The following is a 21977-nucleotide window of genomic DNA, read 5'->3' as shown; positions in this document are numbered from 1 at the left end:
TATCGATCAGCAACTAATACGGAAAAACTCATTGATAATATTGGATCTAACTACTAACAATGTTGTCAAACATAGGGTCAATCGAAGGGGCTAAAAGTTCTATATTTATGTATTACATAAACTTACCGATTAAGTGCTAGTATCTGTACAAATGGTCATAAGAACAAAGACATCTCTGGAGCTGGAATGAAGGATAATATGCCTTCACCAAACTGATCAAACAAGAAGTCCAGGAGACGCCCAGAATCCAAGTCGTTCTTCCATATCTGAGTGAGCATGGCTGACGCATTCAGAGCTTGATTATCACCCTCGTCTCTCCTCCCTCTGCCATCCAACATTATCTCATCAAACATCTGTCTAGAGGATGAGGATGGGCCCACATTGGAATCAACCGTAGAATCTGGAAGCACAGCTTTCCCTTCCATGTGAGGCGGGGAAGAATTGCTTAAATCTGCAAGAATTGGACCATCAGTTGCTATTTTCTTGTGGGGTGACTGCTCTTCCACTTGCTCCATGCTCCTCTTGCGTTTGTCTGGGTAAATTTCAGAAGGCTTAAAAAGCAGTCTTTACATCAATTGATATGAACACCAATCAGATGGCATTTCAATTAATAGTGTTGCAACCACCCAAAGAATGCCCCAACCAAATCTAAGCCCATACTCTAAAAGGATTAGTCAATGATACAATTGGAGTCGCTTGCCCTCAATATAAAAGGCTTCAACTTTTCCCTCCTAGTTAATATGGGATCCCATTTACCATCTTACTATACACAAACCGGGGTATTACACTCATAAGTAGCATCATCTTTAAAAATATAACTTTTTTTGTTAATAACGTGGAAACTCACCAATGCAGGACCCTTCAGATCTACTCCTAGAGAATAAAAGCTCGGATGCACGACCCCATTATGGAGTTCGATAGTCTATCGAACGGAAATTTTTTTTTTAAAAAAATACAGCATATTGCTTACTTAGTGCTGTGCCAATAACTCTTGCATTGGTCCTCCATACTGCACTTGCTGGTTGGGATGATAGGGGTGGGAACACCTTGAGCCGATCATACAGACATTGACCTGCTGCATGCTGGTAAAAGCATCCTCTTATTACACCGCAAAAATCCATCTTAAATATCGTACTATTGTATAATCATAGAAGAACTTTTGGTTAGAGAAGCGGCTCACCAGCAGGGTTCCATAAACACGCCAAGCTTCATGTCTCTTCATCTCATTCTTTTGTTTCTCAAGAAGCATCTCTGGTTCAAGAAGTCGCATGTATGGCTCAAGATTTGGAAGTATAAGAATGCGAACCTACTTATAAATTAAAGAAGAGTTAAAAACAGCTTAAAATCGGATTTAGAAACCCAAACATAATATAGATGGACATATGGAACAAACAATCCTGTCCAGACGGGACACGAGGTGCAACATGACCTTAAAATGAAATAGAGCTGAGATATTAACTGGAATTGCCATTTTTACTTTTCTTGACTTAAGTTTACAAAGACTACAAATGCCTCAATAAAGACTTAAGTAAACAGAGTAGCTTTGCATGACTACCCTTAACACCGCTTCCAATTCAAGAAAATTAGTATGAATCAATAAAGACAGTTTAAGACATTGTGGAGATGACATCCTATGGAGGGGGAGATTAGTTGCAAATAGCATTAAGGAAGATGAAAATACCACAGTGGGTCCTAAGGCTGCCAATCCTCGAATAGCACCATACTGTTGAGTCATTGCTCGTTTGGGATCCAAAAATGCATTGAGCAAAGTTTTTGTCAGGCGTGTCTGGAGATTACTATAAACATGCCCAAATCTGCAACAGAAGAACTTGAAAAGGGAAATGGTTAGATGTCGGGTATAATATAAAGTATCTATACAGATGCATGAAATAACAGGAAAAAAAAAATCTCTTTTGTAAGGATGCAGGGTAACACTTTCATAATCAAAGGTTAGAACATTGGATGAGGAGACAGATCAATTCCACTAATTAGTCAGTCCAGGTCACCTAGTCTGAAGTGAATCGATAACCAAGTTACTTTTCAAAACAAAATTTAGAAGACTGGCAAAAACATCAAGTTATCCACCATCTGAACAGATTGCGTTGATTGGGTCAAAATGTTTGCTAAGTTACAGCGGGTTCATAAATGATCCTGACCAAGGCGTCAGCACAATGGTTGAACTAGTGATCTGGAACTTAATTAGTCACATCAATCAACTTTATCAATAATGGAGATCCATAAAAACACGTGTGATCCAATACGGGCATGCTATTTAACATTATGCACAAAATTATTGTGTTTTGATCACATGTTGCTACTATATTTCAATGAGAGAAGTATGCAAAGGACACAAAAGAGAAGCCTGTCAACAGAAAGATGAGCAAGAGACTTATCAAAAAATGAAAAAATAAAGATGAGCAAGAGTTTCAGCAAATTCTTAGTCATTTTCTTTGCATGCACAACATATGACAAGATAGAAAATCTCACCTTTTGCATATTGAAGCAACCAGGTTTGCAGTGAAGTCTCTTAGTTCCCAGTGGTTGTCTGCGAACCTATTTCCCAACCTTCTTGCAACAAGGCATGTAACCACAGAAGGCATCAATTGGTGTAGCTGACAAGAAAACCAATGAATTTTCAGATTCACAAATATGTTAACCTTTGACAACTGAAATTTGAAAGCATTTACATGGTAATCATTAAAAATGCCTTCGCAGATAAAGAAAAGAAGACCCTTGCACCAACTTCATTTTTGAAACTTTTCTATAGAATGTTCATGAAGTTCCTTTTGGATTTGTAATTGCTTCAAGCTCTACTTTTGTTGGGAAATAAATTCATATATAATCTCCAGATCTAAATCTTTTATCCAATTATCAGATCAAGTTTTTCAACATAGTCAGAATATTCAGAAATCTGATGGTTAGCAGCCAATTAACTTTAAATGAATGGCTTATGTATAGATGGTTGCTTTTCAATAACTACCAAATGCCAGGTCAGCATATGCTGCATCTACATAAAATGTGTAATGCGGAATGCTGTTTTGAGTCTCCTAACCATCTACCCAATAACACTAAAGCTAAGACACTAATAATGATATGGGAAAATCTCATTTTGCAACCCCAATCCACCAAAAGACTCAAAAACCTCCACAATTTGCACCCTGAATCTCCTACAATTCCTTGCTGAAAATTTAAAAAAAAAAAAACTATTGGAACAGATATAGACAAACAAAAAAGGGCAACGGATATGCAGGTCAACCCTGTTTTCCTTTTTTTTGTATTTTTCATTATTGTTAAATATTTCATTTTGTCTCTTCTTTTTTATCTATTTATTTTTTATTTTTGCTATTATCTTATGTTATTTTTTATTTGTCATTTGTTTTTTTAACAATTCATTCTAGTTACATAATTTTTGCATTTTAACAAGGGCATTTTACACACTTTCAAGGGTTTCACTATGGGGCGCAAATTGAAAAAATGTGGTAGCTTCGGGTGGAAATTGTTAGTTCTGGTACCTTGGAGGTACATTTTGAAAAAAGTGCAGTTTTTTATGGGGAAAAAAAAAAGTGTAGTAGTTTGGGGGGTGCAAGTGAAATTTACCCCAATGATGATAAAGTTAGATATGATTTAATCTCTTTTTTTTTTTTCATAATGAGGAATTGCAAAGACCATGCAATTGCAACACTTCTTTAACCCCGCTGAGCCCCGAATCCCTGTATCGCATCTCCATCACACTTATAAGGTAAATCATCAATTTATACCCTGGGGGACATGGCCCCTAGAAATTTCTTGCACCCAAGGATTCGAACCTTAGACTTAGAGGGAGCTTACCACCAAGACCAAAGCCCTTACCATTTGAGCCCCTAACCCTAAGGGTTTATAATTTACTCTTTATGTACATGGTAAACAATAGAATGAATAAACTAGAGGTAAACTTACATAAGGTTCTATGTGAATATGAGGATTTCGAAGAAGACTACGCACAATACGCATCAAAGCAAAGAGAAGGGAATAATCACTTAAACCACGAGATACCTGAAATTATCGAAGAAGATATAGAATTAGCAACATATTGCTGTATATTTCTCTCTATCAGTTCAAACAGCTTTTACCTCATCAGCTATAAAATAGGTGAAATATGGAACCAAAGGATGAAGTCCTGAGTCTGTGGCCAAACTAACTAATGCTTGTTTGAAGAGGACCGAATCCGAGCTATTCATGGTAAGCTCGGTGATTTTGTCAAAGTAAAGCTGCAAAGACAGCAATAGAAGATAGATAACCGAACTACAGGGCTGCAAATAAAATATACCAAAAACGGACATAGCATATCATTACCTGAAGCTCCCTAGACAATACATGCTTAACTGGTAATTTAATATCAACAGGAAGTCCATCATCCTTCTGTTCCTTCTGTTCAAGCTTCTTGCCATCAGAAGGAGCTGCAATTACTACAGGCAAAGCCCAAAAGCTTTTTTAAGACTGATTCTATAACTTGAATATGAGACCTAATCCCAAAAGAAAAAATGCATATACAGATCTGTCCAGAAACCACAGCACATAACATTCCTGAAATTATCTCGTGCCACGAAAGGTTAAAAAGCACGTCAGACTATGACGGAAGTTAAAAGGTGCCACAAAGTAAAGAAAAATGTATAGTTTGCATTCAAGCAAAAATGTACCAAATTATTTTTTATGATATCTAGTCACTAGTGAAAATTACGAGTCCAAAAATGTTATGCTAGCAAGCTGCAACTATTCCTATACTGACCTTCTACAGAAGCATTTTCCGGAATAGCAGGTTGTACACCTTCAATAGCTAGCCAGTGACAATGAACTGCTGTATCAAGAGGTGCCTTTGGTAAAGGAGTCTCAATCACCTACAATTCAAACGAAATTATTAAGATTATATGGCATTGCACCCATTTATGCTGAAATGGCAATGAAAAATTACCCAGTAACTCCTTACATCTTTAAGATCGACATCCTTGTCATCAATATAAAACAAATCCCTCTGCCCAATAGCTCTTTTGAACCGCAAAGGACCCATAGAGGCGAAGCCGTATATTGGCTGATTCCAGAAAATAAATCAAAATGAGATTGAACAAAATAGGTTCATAAACAATGAAAAATACACGAAAAGAAAAAGCCACGACATAGGCAGTTCTATCATATGCACCAAACATTTCATTCCCTGTGACACACACTTGACACTAGCTGAAGTAATGATAGAACTTGAGTGCTTTTTTATTTATTGTAAACTTAGCCATGCAACTTAAATAAGAGCTTTAAGCCTATAAATATAAGCAGTTCTACATTTTGGTGATATACTGGACTGACCGAGAGATCAAATCACGGTAGCTTTTTGTTCAATCGTAGTGGAATATTGAGCAGACAGAATCAACTGATTATGACTAACACCCCCCCCCCCCCCCCCCCCCCCCCCCCCCCACCAAAAAAAAAAAAAAAAAATTGCAAAACCAACATATAAACTTTCAGACTGCTTATGAAGACTAGCCCAAAGCACTAAACATGTTGCAGTTCTCTTGCCCCCCTGCAGCCCTATGCGATGAAAGTGTATTTGGTGTTTAAAACCTATATATGTCTTAGTGCATGTTTGGATTGTGGTGACTTATAAAAAAAAAAAAAAAATAGAGCTCATAGGTTTAGGGCTTATAGCTTATAACTTAAGTAATAAGTTCTACTATTAAAAAGTTATTTACTGTTTGAGGAAAAGCACGTTTGAGGAAAAGCATCAAAATGTTGCTTTTCCTAGAACGTACTTTTTAGCTTATTTGAGATTAAAAAGTACTTTAATATATAACACCCAAATATCCCAATTTTGCTATTAAAGAGCTCTTAAGACTGTTGAAGCATTTTTTAAGATTCCTAACGCAACCTCTAATAGACCCTTAAAGAGGGAAAATGACTTATGAATGCAAGAAATTAATGAGTGGTAAAAAGCCAAAAAAATCTAATTACTTGCAAGACTTACCTCAACATTTCTCATATTCAGTGCAGCATCAACATCATCTGCTGTCAATGTCGTTCTCTTAGAGTGACGCATGCATTTGATGGCCTCCTACAATTTTGTGACGAGGTTTTACTATGTATCAGTTATCTCTTTCTGTAAAGAGTAGTGCTATATGTACTTACAATTTTACATATAAAACTCATTTTGTTAGTTTTTTTTTAATTTCAAATTTCATAATTTTCAGCATATATTTTTTTTTATAAGTAAACAAATTTTATTGATCAAAGAATAGGCATAGCCATATACAGAATTCTAAACAGTAAAAAACAAAGGCATGCCCTTCGCTACGTAGGCGCATTATAGTCAAGAAAATCATGTAGGTCCATGCCATTGAAATCAACAGCAATGGCCCAAGTTCAAAGTGTTCTAAAGAATAAATCTTTCAGCTCCTCCTGCGATCTCTCATTGTCTTCAAATATCTTGTCATTACGCTCCTGTCATAAACACCACATAATGCAAATAGGAATAATCTTCCAGACAGCTTTAATCTGTTGCATGCCTCTTAGATTTGTCCAGATGGCCAGCATTGCCATCACTGTCTCCGGCATAACCCAAGACAAGTCTAATCTACTGGACACCTCATTCCATAATACCCGAGCTGTCTCACAATGTAGTAGGAGATGGTTTACAGACTTTCCCCCTTCTCTACACATACAACACCAATCTACAATGACTATCCTTTGTTTCCTCAAGTTGTCGATTGTGAGAATCTTCCCCAACAAGGTTGTCCACAAAAAAAAAAAAAAAAAAAAAAACTGCTTTGGGAGGCGCCTTATGTCTCCAAAGCCTTCTCCACGGAAACTAAGTTTTGAGTTCTTGTGTGAAAACCTTATAAAAAGAGCGAACCGAGAATATCTCTTTACCATCAGGTTGAGATGAGATCTTTTTGTTTTAGAGGAAAGTTTAAAATATTATTTTTTAATATTATTATTGTTTTGGGATTTGAAAAAGTTGAATTGTTTATTATATTTTGTGTGGAAATTTCAAAAAGTTGTATTGATGAGATGAGATAAGAATTTTGTGTCTCATCCCACTTGCCAAACCTATCAAGTCTTCCTACTAAATGCTCGGCTTTATGGAGTACAAAAGGCTGTAATACTTTTTATAAATCTAACACAGCTTCATGATGGCAAATACTTTTTAAACTGGAAAACTAAACACTGCCTGATGCTTTCTTACTCTATTAGACAACACATGATAATTGCCATATTTAAAGCAATGTAAGCTAACAGTGTATGTGACCAACAAATTACACTTACATATATTAAAGCAGCGGCGGCAAAACAAACTAATATCAATACTAATGCACAAAAAACCCGAACTCTACCTGCATGATCTCACGCATTCGATATTCCGCATCGGGAGCAAGAGCAAGTGCAACATCAGAAGACAAGTTGTTAATCCCAATGCTTTGTGCGATGACCTCAATGTTCTCCTTGGGCACAATGCTCATTTTCTTAAATCGTCAGTGATATCTCATAACTCAAAGCGCCTCAGCTATCCACAAAAAAGGAAAAAAAAAAAGAAAAACCTATGACAACAGAAAACATAGGCATTTAAGCAATACACACCAATTATTTAAGCTGGAAATGAACTAGAAACTAATAAATATATAAACAAGAACTTCAAGTTTAATTAACATAAATACCATATAAAAATTTGAGCGTGTGTGTATGTGCAAATTGAGATTTAAGAGTTCGATTTCAAAGAAAGCAAACATTTTTTTACAAAGCAGTGAATGGATCAATGATGCTGAAGGGGATAATCAGTTAAATCCCCCCTAAAAAAAAGGAAAAAAAGAGAAGAGATTTTCTATTGCTTTATTCAGCTTTTCTAGGAAGCGAAACAAAAGTCTTAAAATATACTTGGAGAAACTTAAACATACCAAAATTATTTGAACGGAACCATTCAGGAGCTGAAGTTGAAGGGGAGAGAAGAAGAAGAAAAGTGCCTACTGCTACTGGTAATATACTGATTCTCTTGGTTCTGCGAGAGGGTTCGGACCCGACCCAAAATGTGATTCGCTTTACAAGGCAGGCAGGCTGGATTTGGAAGGGTCAGTATTATAAAAGAGGTCGGGTGAGTCCGGTTATCCAGGTATCAGGATATTGGAATCGGGTTTAACATGTTCTCAATCATTTGGGCTTTGGGCCCTTTCGAGGAAAATTTTAGTTTCTTTCTTTAAGAAATAATCAACAAGAAAATGTGACATAGCTAAGGTGCAAAGAGCGTGTGTGTTTTTTTATTTTATATATATATAATTTTCTTTTATTATACACTCAATCAACAAGAAAACTAGTAGGTTACTCAAGGACTTGGTTATTTTAGCAATCTTTATACCCAAAATTATATAATTCTTTTTTTATGTATAAAGAATTTTAGAAGTTACTATTTCTCTAGTAATGATTTAAAATGAAGAAGATAGGCTGGTCAAAAGATGATTTTTTTTTTTTTTATCTATCCATTTTCATATTTCAATTATATTTTATCACAACCAAAACATGTACAAAATTTCCATACCAGCCCTGTAAAAGAAAATTACAAAAAAAAAAAAAAAAACCCTTCCCAATCTATGGCAAGAGGGGTGGAGGGACTAAAATTCTTTCTTTTAGCAAGCAAGAAATGCTCTTAAAATTGATTGATTAGATGGACCAATTTTTTTATGGAAATGATAGCATATAAGGGTGGGCAATGAGGTCCTGCACCTCGCCCCCATTCGCTCCGCCCTCACATCTGGCCTCCCTAGTGGGGGCGGGGTGCGGGGAGGGCCCAATCCCGCCCCACACTTATATATTTTATTATATAAATATGTACTATGCACTAGTAAATTTATAAAAGGGTCACTTTATTACATTACAACTTATATAAAATATGCACTAACAAATTTTAAAACTACATAATTTTTAAATTATAGTCATATTTATAAATTTACAATTTACAATTTAAGTCAATAAATATATTTTTGATCACTTTTAAACTTAAGAATAATTTTTAAGCCTAGTGGAACGTAGTTCATTATTAAAATAGGTAAGAGGTGAGGCGGGGCAAATCACCCTACCCCCCGCCCCATGCGGGGCGGGGGGAAAGAGAAAAGCACATTTTGGAACTCGACCTATAAAATTCCAACTCCCCTCTCGCCTCCCTCCCTCCCCCTTTTGAATCAATTGGTGAATATATAGGATTTCTCTTTTATATATATATATATATATATATATATATATATATATCAGAACATTTGGGATCTAGAAAGTGATGTAAAATAGTGTACCACCCTGACAAAAATATCACGTATAAAGCAAATTATATGATAGAGAAATATTGAATAGATAAAAGAGCTAAAACGATGGAATTCCACTCTAGTCAGTACTCGGCATCCTCGATCCTCAATTATTTCCACGTTAAAATAGCTGCTGCACCATGCTGCCAGTAAAGTGGAAAATATGATGGACTGCTACTACTTCTAGCTGGAACGATGATGATGACGACGACGACGACGAAGAACATGAATTATGCAGAATTTCTTGCAAAGCCGCCAGCTTCGTACCCTCAGACTGCATGCAGTCAGTCTTCGCGTGGTCAGTAGAACCCTCTTTAATTTTATAATTGTATTGCACATGTCATGCACTTCTTTTATTTTTATGATGTGGTACTGTCAGTCCATAAAAAGTAGATCAGAGGAATAATTTGTATAAATTTTAAATAGATAAATTTTATATAAATTTTTATAGAAAATGAATTTTATTTTAAAAAAGTGTAAAAAAAAATTATTATTTATTAATGTGACTCATTATTTTATAAAAAATTTGTATAAAATTTATCTATTTGAAACTTGTATTTAACATTATTCATAAAAAAAAATTAACTAAGGAAAAGTACTCACGTAAATATTAATTCTGATCTGTTTTTTTTTTTATCTGAAATTAATTATCTATCCAAAACGCATGCGATGCAACAGTACTACTCCAAAGTTCTCATATGATGCACGCCAAACATGAGGGCAGAAAAACTAATCTCTCTCTCAAGTACCGATCCAGCCGTCTCATTTTATTCCCGTGCGGCTCTCTCTCTCTCTCTCTCTGAAAAACCAGTACTCTTATATATTTGTCGTTTGCATGCAAAGCTTAACCCACATGTGATTCCCAATTAGTGGCACAAACCTCCAGAGATCGAGCAACCAACTTAATTAAGAAGAAGGATTAATAGGGAATTAGATCATGAAGCCGGCCAACGTTGTCTCAAGTACACAAGGCAGGTTTTGAGCCAAATTATAAGAATGATGAACTTAGTTTAATTACGAGGACCACAGCATTGATCAGCTGATAATATAAATGGCCTTCACATGTCTCATACATCAGTGGCTGGCAGGCACCAACCTTTCTTTTATGACCAATTTCTTGCAACTCAATCTCAAATTCTTGACACAACTTTCCTGACAGGTCTTGATCCTCCCCCGTCCCGTCCTAACTAATATCACAAGAACTTATCAAGTTGCTTCAGTCTTTGGAAAAGATACTCCTTACAGCAACATATTGTAGCTAAATACGCATTTGACCATTGATTTTTAGGCCCAATTTGCCATCGCAGGCTCGTTCGAGGTCAAAGACCAGATTTTTTGCACATACTGAAGGACTTCAACGTCCGTAATATCAGGCTAAACAGCCCCTGATCAGAGGCAATACATGATATCCCTAAATTTAGTGGCATGTTTTTCTGGTTCGACAAGGTGGTGATGGCAGGAATCCCAAAAGGAGCTTACTTAATTAGAACCGATGGAGTAAACAGAAAGGAATAGACATGAACCCAATAGCAAGCAAACTTTATGAGTCCAATCTGCTGCAAGCCATGTGCAAAAAGTAATTGCAAAAGGCAATAAAAATATGTACCATCAAATTTCTGCTTTCTATCTGATCTTTACTTTTTCAGCTTGCATTATTGTTGTAAATTAAAGGTCCAGTCCAGCTCTAAAGCTCTGTAATCCCTGCATATTTTCTCATCTTATTTTAGCTAACATGTTGCTTTCCTCTAATTAAAATAGGTTAGCTATTATATTTAGGGAACCTCTGAACTTCTGATGGTTTTCAATACAATTGAGGACTACCCCATTTGAGAAATCTTCTTGAAATCTCTCAGTTGAGAATTGAGATGGGGGTCACTGGGGAGTTGGTAAGGAGTGTCTTCTCTAGAAACCGGTCTCTTGGGACTCATGAGAGCAGTGTGAGTCTCTACAACTGCAGTTTTACAGATTCCTTGATGCTATGATGATTTGAATTCTCTTATTTCTGTTGCCTGTTATCAAGTAGGCATCAAAGAAAAACAAACTTTAATGGGTCTGTGCAAATCAATTTCTCGTCCTGATCATATGCTTTTTCATATCTCTCCAGTGTGGTTTACCCAATCCTCTTCCTTTGATCACTTTGTATTAATTTGATTCTGAGCAGAATAGCCATTTGGTCTCTGTTTAATTCTGTCAGGTCAGGAGCAATGTGATGGAAAGGAAAAGATGGAGCTCTGTTAGAGCATACCTATGTGGGGATGAATTCAATTCAGTTCTTGCAGATGAGGATTCTGTTTCAGTTAAAAGCTCCGAAGCCACTGTTACACAGCCCATACTAGAGGACTTGACAGACAAAGTAGATATCCAAAGCGAAGAAACCAATGAAGATGTACCTGAGGAAAAGCAGGATTTTAAGTCTAAATTAATATTCCGTGAAGAAAACGCTGCAACCCTCATCCAGTCAGCATTTAGAGACTTTCTGGTTAATTTATACTGTTGAAAATACATAATTTTCTTTGAACTATTTATTTATTTTTTCCTTAGCAATTATTCAAAAGATTTAGATATCTTCCTGTGTGAAAGTTATCTTGATTTGAAAAAAAGGGTAGAACATTGAGATCTTTAATCCAAGAAGTTTGCATGCACATAGGCATGATTAGTTCAAATGTGACAATGACAAATCTGCCTTGAAATAGAAAAAGTAAGCAGAAAACGTTACATTTTCAGAAATATCTTCAAGAAGAACTGAATGCGCGTCAAATATTCATGTAATGTATTTTCAATGATTTTGACTTCCAATGAATCTCCTATATAAATGGCACTTGGAATTCAAATACTTGTAGTTATTTTATTCGTCAAATTTCAGGCTAGGCGTGAAACTGAAGGAATAAAATTGAAGGATGATAAAGAGGAGCTTGTTGTAGGAAAACAAAGTCCAATCAGGGAATCTAAAGTTCAAACAGGAATTTCTGTGGAAGTTTTCCCAACTCAAGAAGAAAGAGTGGCTCTTCACCACCGCATCCAACAGAAAGCCCGAACTCAATCTCTAAAGCTAAAGGTAACTTCTTCTGCTTTAAGTCATAGAACTAGATGAATTTACACAAAATTGACCAAATATATGCCAGAAAAGTAGGCCAAGTCCTAGAATGTTTTAAGGTGTTCTTTTGTATACTTCCTGTGTACACCGGTTATGCTTATTTCATTCCTATCAATAATATTTACCTCTTACTTATAAAAAAAAAGAAAAGAAAAGTAGGCCAAGGTATTGCAGCTGTTGTGTTTTTCAATATTGGAAGTGTTCTTGTAGAACAGATCTAGCACATCTGTAATCTGAATTATCAAGTGTAATCTCATTTGGGATTTTACAATTTGAAACACTCAAAAAACTAGTTCTCATAATCCAAAATTTCCCTTTCTTTTGCTTGGTACCATCTGAACCTGATTAACCGAGGGAAAGACAGAGTGCAATATTAACATGTTCTGCAACATGAAATTTACAGGGAGACTGGGATGATAGTACAGTGAGTAGCAACATATCAAAACTGAGGATCCAAAACAGACTAGAAGCGACAACAAGGCGCGAGAGAGCACTAGCTTATGCTTTCTCACAACAGGTACATGCGGCAGAGTACCCTTTGAGGTGGGATTGAAATTATGCTTAAAATGCCTCATCCGCTCCTTCTATTTAATCAGCGAAAAGAATGAGAAACTGTAAATCTGAAATATTTTCCTGATTTGACTACATTGCTTATATATATGCACATCATCCTAACTGTTTACAGCTGCGGGTCTGTTCAAAGAGAAAACAAAACAAAGCCAATAACACAGAACCAAACATGGGTTGGAGCTGGTTAGAACGGTGGATGGCAACTCGCCTTCCGGAAAGCTCCTCGTTTGAAGACCAGATAAAGCAACTTGAGCCAATTGACAGCAATCAAAGATTCATGCTTGGGAAAAGAATTTTCGATGTAGCAGGAGAAGAAAAAGAAAGTTGTGGATCAAATGAGGTGTCTGTCCAATTTGAAAGCTTTAAAGCAACTGTACCAAAAGAGAGGGACGGGTTGGAGTATACCAAAAACAGGCTCAAGGCCACCAGAAGCGTGTCTAGGCGAAAAACCATGCAGAGCATTCAATGCGCAAAACAGTCTGCCAAGGTAGAACACTTTTTTTTTATGATAAGTAAAAAATTATATGTATCAAAAGAGAAACTACGTACACTGAAAGTAGAACACTTATTTTCTGAGATATAGAAATATATAGAATAAAAAAAAAAATCTATTTGGAAGTCAAGTGTGCAAAAGCACACTATTTTATTGACATGAAAATACTTGATTTGTTAGAAAAATTTAAAATTAAAATCTCTTACAAATCAAGTCTTCTCATATCAATAAAATGAAAGATGTGCTTTGCACGCCGACTCCCAAGTAGAAGAACTCAATATGAAAAATTCTATTTGGTCATAGAATATAGCCAGTTCTGTCATGAACCGTATTCATATTCAGCTTATCTGATCTGCGGACTTCATGAGTGAGAGTATTGTTTATAAATGAGAAAAAGTAGGCTTTAGCTGTCTTAAATTATCTTTGGAAGTCAGCGCTAATATTAGATAGTAGAACATGAGGTACTAGCTGGTTTGTAAGATGATATATGCTCTATTTTTTCTTCTTTCTTCTTTGTTCTTTTGGTACATTGACACTTGTTTCCTCAATGGGGAAATCTTCTATAATGCTACAGGTAAATCAGAGAAATGGTTCAAAAGAAACCGAAAACGATATAAAGAACAAGCAAAACCAACCAGGCAGCAAAAAGATCTAAAATGCAAAAACGTTTCGTCTTAACAATCTCCAAGTTTTCAGACCAGTGGCGTGCCCATAAAGATTCCAACACTCTTAAGGCCATATGTGTTTGTTGTTCTTGTTGCCCATAAAAGAGAAAAAGGTGTGTTTGTTGTTGCTCTCTAGGATGTATTCTACTGTGTGGATTCTAAATATAATAATTCCCTTGTGAATGTTACGACTGTACTCATAATCTTATCTAATTAGCTTAAGCACCGCTTTGAATCAACAAGAAGCATGCCAACAATAGCATTCCTGGCTGAAGAGTTTATTCGGAAGAAACAGATGGATCATAGAATTTACTGAACTACCATTAGCAAGAAAGAAACTGACTATTAGACAGATTATGGAACTACGAATCTGACACGCTGAAGAAACTGACTATTAGACAGATTATGGAACTACGAATCTGACACGCTGAAGACATACTAGGACCCTTGAAGGGGGGGTACTTATTGATCAATCATAGCTACAGGAGTTTTGACCCGGAGAGATTTCTCAGGTTTCTCAGAAACTAGAACAGAAGAGCTGAACATATCTGCCCATGGAAAGTTTAAACCCTGAGGAGACGAGCACCTTCAAATTCTCAACTCTTTGAAGATGTCAACCAAAAGAACCACATGTGACATATGAATTCAAGCGGAAACAACATCAGTATTGTTCAGATCAAAAAACGCAAAAGAACATCAACATCGATAGGAAAAGAGGCAACACATTACAGCCATTCATTAGTAACAACAGGTTTTATATGGAATACAATCGATTCATCACCTGAAAATCCAAACTTGCAAAGTGCAATTCAAAATTATGTAATACTGTCACTAATAAATTTAATAATAGCTCTCAAAAACTAAGGATAATCATAACATCCATACAGAAGTGATTCCCAAACCCTATATCTTATCAATATCTTCATCCTCAAACTCAATATAATCATCACCACCACCATCCTCCTCGTCATCAATGATGCCTTCATTGAGACGAGTGTTCTCAGGAAGCTCACCATAAGCCTTCAGGAGCCTAGCCTCGTCAGGCATGTACTTGAGGATCACATCAGCCTTGTCATCCTGGTAGTCACGAAGACCAACAAGGATGATATCACCGGCTGCAATCCAAACCTTCTTATGCATCTTCCCTCGGATATGGCAGAGTCGTTTGGTGCCATCAATGCACATAGCCTCACAACGTCCATTGCCAAGCATGCGAAGCACTTGGGCATACTCCTGCCCGTCTTCCTTGAACACAAGCTCACGCTTTTCATCATCTGCTTCATTCTTTCCCCTCTTCCTGTTCTTTCCTCCCTTTCCCTTGTTCTTTGGCATGGCTACTGAATCTGTTGCCGCACCCAGAGCAAAATCATTAATCCAAACTCAGCTAAATCTAACCGATTACATAGGTACATGAAAATTTAAACTTTCCAGGAAAAAAAAGAGGTCAAATATTAGCACAAATCCATATATATAAAAGTTTATGAAGAATATGAATTTACCAGTGAATCAGAATCAGAACGAACCCACCCAGTAAGACTGCTTCAGTAGAAAATTAGAATTACAAGAAAGCAAATTGACGAGAGCATTCTTCCATACACCAAACTTGAAATAAAGATATTGGGTCTATGAAAACTCGTAAATTTAAGGGTCAGGAAAAGTCTAATTCCGCCAAAGAAAATAAAAGATAAAAAAAATTTATTTTACCAAATATTTTTAAAAAAATAAAAAACTTAAAGTTGAGGGAAAAAATTATCAAGCTCCAAAGCCCCAGAAATTACGGATCCCGGCAAGTGTCAAGAACAAACTTGAATACAAAATGAACGCCTAATCACATCGAAGAAGACCAATACCGCAATAATAATAAAGAGGGATCTTTTACCCTAAATTTTCAAATTTAAAATCAGATAATCTAGCTGTTTCAAACAAAATCTTCATAAATCAATACAAGAACTAGCAAACGATCACATCAGAAGACCATGAACAACAGGGAAAAAAAAACCTAAATTTTAACAATAATCATATATGCACAAGAAGCACGAAAGTGACAATTGAATTGAAGACTGGAAAATAGCAAAGCTAAAACCAATTAAATTATAATAATTGTGGAGGCAAAAGAGCGTACCTTTGTGCGACGAATATAGTTTTAGAGAAGCTGCTTGAAAAGTTGAAATTGATATGAATCGGAAATCGAAGGGCTTGAGAAAAGAGCTGAGAGACTTGAGTCTAGACTCCCCTACCTCCTTTGTACCACAAATAGGTCGTCGGAATCGGTTGTATTTGGGCCCGGTCGAGAAAGATAAACCTGGATAAAGCAGATCTTTGGGAGTTTTCAGCCCATGCAATTTAGGGCCTAAAATTCTGGTCCTCAAAGCTTGGATTGTTGGGCGCATTTTGAGGGTAAAAACTGAAATTTTGCTCCAATAAATCCATCATCTACTGTCTTCGAAAAGTTTTATCGGAATGAATAAAATGATTTGATTTACAAGAAAATTTTAAAAGTTTTATTAAATCTCGCAAGTTAAATATGGTCACATCAACCATATGAATGATATGTTTCTCACATTAACTTGCAAGTAGAAGCCCTCGTATTATCTCTAATATTCTATCTCTCGCTGCCTATTAGAACTGCCTCTACATCATTTCAACTAAATTTATTAAACTAAAAATATAAAAAAAATTATTAATTTCCACTTAAAAAATAGGGTCCTTAAATGAAAAATAATATATTAATTTTCAAAACATGAATTGTTGTTTCCAATAAAATCACATAATTTATTCTTCAATTATATTATTATTTAAGGAAGATGCTAAGTCACCGAAGATCGAGGAATTCTCCTAATTGACATGGCATTCCACAGTGGCATAAAAGTTAAGAGTAATGATAGGCTACCGCCAACATTGACCGTTGGGCATACTGCCTAGCACAAATTTATCTTTTCATTTATTTTTCAAGTTTTTTATTCATATTTTTTTATCATTTTAAAACTTTTTTAAAAAACATAAAAAATATCAATATACAAATAATTACTTCTTTAACTATTAAGTAAAAAAAAATTAAAATATATGATGTGTCAAAGTAGCATTTTCCTAAAAGCTAATTCCTGAAAAAACAAAAAGTTTATAAAAGCTGGCCACCTAACTTTATGATGTTTTAGTCCATGCTCTTCAAATTAGAAAAAAATTATATTCATTATTCTAACATCATATATCACATATAATTTTTTTATCTTTTATTTTTTTTCCTTACCAAATTTATGATGTATAAATAATGAGTAGAAGAAGCCAATTAGTTTAAAATGAATAAAACAAAAAAAAGTATAGTGTGTAGTGTGTAAGATGATGAGTAGCAAAGCTCATGTTTCCTCTCATTCTATTTCATCTTAACTCACTTTTTCTTGATGGGCCTACATTTTTACAAAAAGCTTGTACATTTGAGATTTGTACCTAACATTACTCAATATTAAAACATAACGAGATTTTTGAGAGAGAATTGTATTAATTATTTCATAAAGTACTTAAACTTATAGTAAATGATAACATTGAGTCGTTTTAATTAATATTTGTATCTTTTATAAGAGTTTTCACATACTTTCTAATCGTGGAATGAGATTTGGCAAATAAATGTCCTTAATATTTATTCGATTAGATTTTTCACATTAGTTCTTCATATTCGATTTAACTTTTCTGCACTTACTTTTGGTCTAATATTTTCCAATAGGCAGTATGGAGAAACTTGTTGAATTTGCAATGAAGCTGGTGCCTGTATTATTTCTGGTGATCATGCATGATCATGTCCATGACGATGCCAACTGCGGCCACGAGGACCGGAAATTGAATCCCCATTCTGTCCATGCCCTTGGATATCCTGATTGCTGCCTTGCAGAAACTAATAGTACAATGCTTTTGCTTTTTTTCCCTTTTGCAAAAACGATTTGAATTGTTGAGATAGCAATCTGATATGCAATCTCACCTTTGTTTTCCAAACCCCAAGTAATGTTGTAAATAGTGTTGACAAGTTCTAGAGTAATTAATTATCACGGAAAATTAAAGCAGCAATCTTCAAGCAGTTAACTTCCTAATTTTAAGATGATATTTTTCAACATGATGTCATGACCAGCTTATTCCAAGTCATAGGAAAAAGAAGAAACTCTTCAGAAATTCTCAAAGCCACCTAGCTTTGCCCAACTCGTCCCAAGAACTAATGTTATAATTCGTCACAACATAAGGGCTTTTTTGAAGCACAAGTAGAAACTGGATATATGAATATAAAATACACGACAATTTTTTTTTTCTTTGATTGTTAGCACTCCATCTTAAAACATCTAGCCTTTTGATAACAACACTTCATTCACCAAATTATTTAGATTCATGGAAGAAGAACAATGTGGTTCACTGGCTGCCTCTGCCAATCTTTTCCACTCCATGGCCTTTTTCCTCATTTTCTTACACTCGTCTCCCTCCATAAACTCTCTCAGAATCTTTTCCAAATCCTCTCTCTTGACATCATTATCAATCTCCATGCCAATACCCCATTCATTGCAAGTATACCTGCAATTTGTATGCTGATCTCCAAAGACTGGCCAACAAAGCATTGGCACTCCCGCGCACACACTTTCAAGAATTGAATTCCACCCGCAATGTGTTAAGAACCCTCCAATCGAGGAGTGGTTTAGCACTTCCTCTTGGGGGCACCAACTAGCTATTAGACCCCTTTCTTTTGTATCTGCCACGAACTCAGGTGGCAAAATAGCCGATTCACCAACGACTAAATCAGGCCTAATAATCCACAAGAACAGATGCTTGCTATTTGCAAGTCCCCAAGCAAACTCATTCAACTGTTGTGGTGTCAGGACAGTCAAACTTCCAAAATTCACATACACCACTGAGTTGGGTGCCTTAGAGTTGAGCCAATTAAGGCACTCGGTTTCTTCTTTCCATAAACTATACCCAATTGACTTAAGAGAGTCATTGGGTGATTGATTCAGTAAGAGTTGGTGAGGGCCAATGGCATATACGTGACGAAACATGGCGAAGAGTGCATCCAAAACTTATTGCTCTAACGCATCAAATGTGTGAACTACAATAGCTGACGCTTCGGGAGCTCTCTTTGCTGTCTCAAAGATCAATTTGAAGAGTGCATCATTTGGATCTGTGGCTCGAACCATGGTTGGGAGATCCCTCATTCGGATATCTCTCATACCGGGAAATCCAATCTATAACGGTTTCCAAATAGCCATTTGTTAAATAGCTCTCATCTGCGAAAGCAAAGAGCTCATTTAGTCTTAAGACTTGCAACTAATCATAACAACAAAATTGAAGATTTCAGTAGGTATGCCCTCATTGATACACCTTTAAGTGGTGTAAAGCCTTTGTCCCTGAGTGAAGGAAACAGCATAAAACCCATTAGGCTGCAAGCAGAGATCGTGAAGAGCATTACAATAGGGACTCCGAGCTCTTGAGCAGCAGTGACAGTGAAAGGCAAGAAACCATCGGAGATAACACATGTTACTGGAATATTGAAATGTGAAGCTGCGGAGTTGAGTTTCAGAAGCAAGTCAGAAAATGGAGCCAATAAGTTTTTGAGAATGGAATCGCTAAGAGAATGGATGTCTTGGGTGGCATTGGAATTCGATGGAGGGAGGTTGTCTGGAATGGTTTTGAAATGGAAGTCAGGCAAGCCATTCAAGGAGTCCAGACCTCCAGATTGTAAAAAATGCTGGTGATTGAACTCAGTGATGACAAAGGTTATGTGAAAACCTTTCGAATGGAGAAGCTTTGCAAATTTTAGCATGGCCTTTATGTGGCTTTGGAAAGGGGATGGAATACATACAGCATGAGGTTTATGAACTCCTACAGTTTTAGAATCCATTTTCCGCCTCTCCTTCGTTTCAGTGCTTCACTATGCCAGTACAAGAAGGTTTGCCTTTTGCGGCCAAATGATGGGCATTTCAAGCTATAAACTCCTGGTAAAAAATTAGTGGACGCAAATGAGTCAGCATTTCCTTCTAACCTTTCTTGAACACAAGCTCACGCTTTTCATCATCTGCTCCATTCTTTCTCCTCTTCCTGTTCTTTCCTTCCTTTCCCTTGTTCTTTGGCATGGCTGCTGAATCTGTTGCTGCACCCAGAGCAAAATCGTTAATCCAAACTCAGCTAAATCTAACCGATCACACAGGTACGTGAAAATTTAAGCTTTTCCCGCATAAAAAGAGGTCATATATTAGCACAAATCCATATATAAAAGTTTATGAAGAATATGAATCTACCAGTGATTCAGAGTCAGAAAGAACCCACCCAATAAGACTGCTTCAGTAGAAAATTAGAAGTACAAGAAAGCAAACTGACGAGAGCGTTCTTCCATACACCAAACTTGAAATAAAGCTATTGGGTCTATGAAAACTCGATCAAAGCCTGTAAATTTAAGGGCCAACAAAGTCTAATTCCATCAAAGGAAATAAAAGATAAAAATATTTATTTTACCGAATATTTTTAAGAAAATAAAAAACTTTATCAGGCTCCAAACGTGAGGGAAAAAAAATTATTAAGCTCCAAAGTCTCAGAAATCACAGAGTTGTCAATAACAAACTTGAATAAGAAATGAATGGGCTAATCCACTATTTTAAATACCGTACCGTACCGGCTGATACGACTAGTATATGCCGTACTGGCCACTAGTTTGGTATAGGTATTATATATATATATATATATATATATATATATATATATATATATATCGTACCGGTCCAAATACCGGTCGTACAGGCTGGTACTGGCCTATATTTCGGCGTTTAATTTTTTTTTATTTTTTCAAGTTACAAGTTCATTTTTTGACCTCTAATTCGAACTAGACTATTTATAATTTATATATATGTATTTATATCTAATTTATTCATAGATAGACTATTATTTTTGAATATAATTTATATATATAATTTATTCATATATCAACTATCTCGAAACGGTACTGATATCGAAATATTTCGTTTTAGTATCTTGACTGGTACGACATCCAATACGGTATTCAAAATTTTAGACTAATCACATAAAAAAGACCAATACCGCGATAATAATAACGCAGGATCTTGTACTCTAAATTTTCAATTCTAAAATCAGATAATCTAGTTGTTTCAAACAAAATCATCATAAATCACTACAAGAACTAGCAATGGATCACATCAGAAAAGTATGAACAACACGAAAAAAAAAATTTAACAATAATCCTATATGCACAATAAACACGAAAGTGAAAATAGAATAGAAGAATAGAAATAGAAAAGTTAAAACCAATTAAAATATAATAATTGTGGAGGCAAAAGAGCGTACCTTTGTTTAGAGTAGTAGTATTGGAGAAGTTGTGTTATGATCAATTCATAACAAGAAGGAAGCTCGAGTTGGGAAATGAAGAAATGCATCTGTTAGTTTGGTTAGTTAGTCACGTGTTCTGCATGTGTCCCTTTAAGGGCTCAATATACCTTAATGTCCTTACTCATTTGCTTAGAACTACCATAGTGCCCTTTGTAGGCGTTGTTAACAGTCATAAGACTTCTATAAATACTGAATCATTTTCCCTTTGTATGATTATTGAAGAAAGTTAATAAATAAGTTTGGAGGTTTCTGATCCCTCGAAGATCAGCAATTCAAGTTGTTTTCCTTGTTAATTCCAGTCTGTTGTTACAATTGGCATCAGAGCCCTTCGCAATTCTGGGCACAAACATTTTTTTTTTCTTTTCCTTTTAATCTTACAATGGCAGAAGGCACACGGTTCAAAGAATTAGAGAAGCTTGTTCTAGGGTTGAAGCAAAATCAAGAAATGCAAGATCAGCGAGTTTGCAGATCATCAGATTGCTTTG

General features: G+C 35.8%; 3 protein-coding genes and 1 pseudogene across 7 annotated transcripts; 1 reads left to right on the top strand and 3 right to left on the bottom strand.

The window, feature by feature from the left end:
• Positions 1 to 14: 14 nt before the first annotated feature.
• LOC121250892 (transcription initiation factor TFIID subunit 6) lies at positions 15 to 8075 on the bottom strand. 3 transcript variants are annotated; one of them, XM_041150130.1, is made up of 13 exons: positions 7914 to 8075; positions 7356 to 7559; positions 5990 to 6076; positions 4964 to 5065; positions 4766 to 4874; positions 4333 to 4445; positions 4110 to 4247; positions 3937 to 4032; positions 2488 to 2612; positions 1682 to 1814; positions 1181 to 1306; positions 971 to 1082; positions 15 to 532 (listed from the first exon to the last, which is right to left on the bottom strand). In XM_041150130.1, the coding sequence occupies exons 2-13, from the start codon at positions 7479 to 7481 to the stop codon at positions 156 to 158; spliced, it is 1644 nt and encodes a 547-aa protein (XP_041006064.1). In that variant the 5' UTR covers positions 7482 to 7559; positions 7914 to 8075; the 3' UTR covers positions 15 to 155. The 3 variants fall into 3 exon arrangements, with proteins under 3 accessions (XP_041006064.1, XP_041006065.1, XP_041006066.1); XM_041150131.1 differs by having other exon boundaries at positions 4333 to 4436; XM_041150132.1 differs by having other exon boundaries at positions 7356 to 7463; positions 7914 to 8074.
• A 2919-nt stretch (positions 8076 to 10994) lies between these two features.
• LOC121250893 (protein IQ-DOMAIN 1) lies at positions 10995 to 14315 on the top strand. 2 transcript variants are annotated; one of them, XM_041150133.1, is made up of 6 exons: positions 10995 to 11242; positions 11500 to 11784; positions 12169 to 12360; positions 12803 to 12916; positions 13085 to 13456; positions 14037 to 14315. In XM_041150133.1, exons 1-6 carry the CDS (start codon positions 11171 to 11173, stop codon positions 14115 to 14117), a joined length of 1116 nt encoding a protein of 371 aa, XP_041006067.1. In that variant the 5' UTR covers positions 10995 to 11170; the 3' UTR covers positions 14118 to 14315. The 2 variants fall into 2 exon arrangements, with proteins under 2 accessions (XP_041006067.1, XP_041006068.1); XM_041150134.1 differs by having other exon boundaries at positions 11229 to 11355.
• A 516-nt stretch (positions 14316 to 14831) lies between these two features.
• LOC121250894 (eukaryotic translation initiation factor 1A-like) lies at positions 14832 to 16404 on the bottom strand. 2 transcript variants are annotated; one of them, XM_041150135.1, is made up of 2 exons: positions 16250 to 16404; positions 14832 to 15476 (listed from the first exon to the last, which is right to left on the bottom strand). In XM_041150135.1, exon 2 carries the CDS (start codon positions 15457 to 15459, stop codon positions 15031 to 15033), a length of 429 nt encoding a protein of 142 aa, XP_041006069.1. In that variant the 5' UTR covers positions 15460 to 15476; positions 16250 to 16404; the 3' UTR covers positions 14832 to 15030. The 2 variants fall into 2 exon arrangements, with proteins under 2 accessions (XP_041006069.1, XP_041006070.1); XM_041150136.1 differs by having other exon boundaries at positions 14832 to 15470; positions 16250 to 16391.
• A 1881-nt stretch (positions 16405 to 18285) lies between these two features.
• LOC121250127 lies at positions 18286 to 21483 on the bottom strand (annotated as a pseudogene).
• Between the last annotated feature and the right edge of the window lie 494 nt (positions 21484 to 21977).

Source organism: Juglans microcarpa x Juglans regia, chromosome 2D, assembly GCF_004785595.1.
Source record: "Juglans microcarpa x Juglans regia isolate MS1-56 chromosome 2D, Jm3101_v1.0, whole genome shotgun sequence".
Taxonomy (NCBI): domain Eukaryota; kingdom Viridiplantae; phylum Streptophyta; class Magnoliopsida; order Fagales; family Juglandaceae; genus Juglans; species Juglans microcarpa x Juglans regia.
The sequence above is the reverse complement of the archived record's forward strand: the minus strand, read 5'-3'. Positions and strand labels throughout refer to the sequence as shown.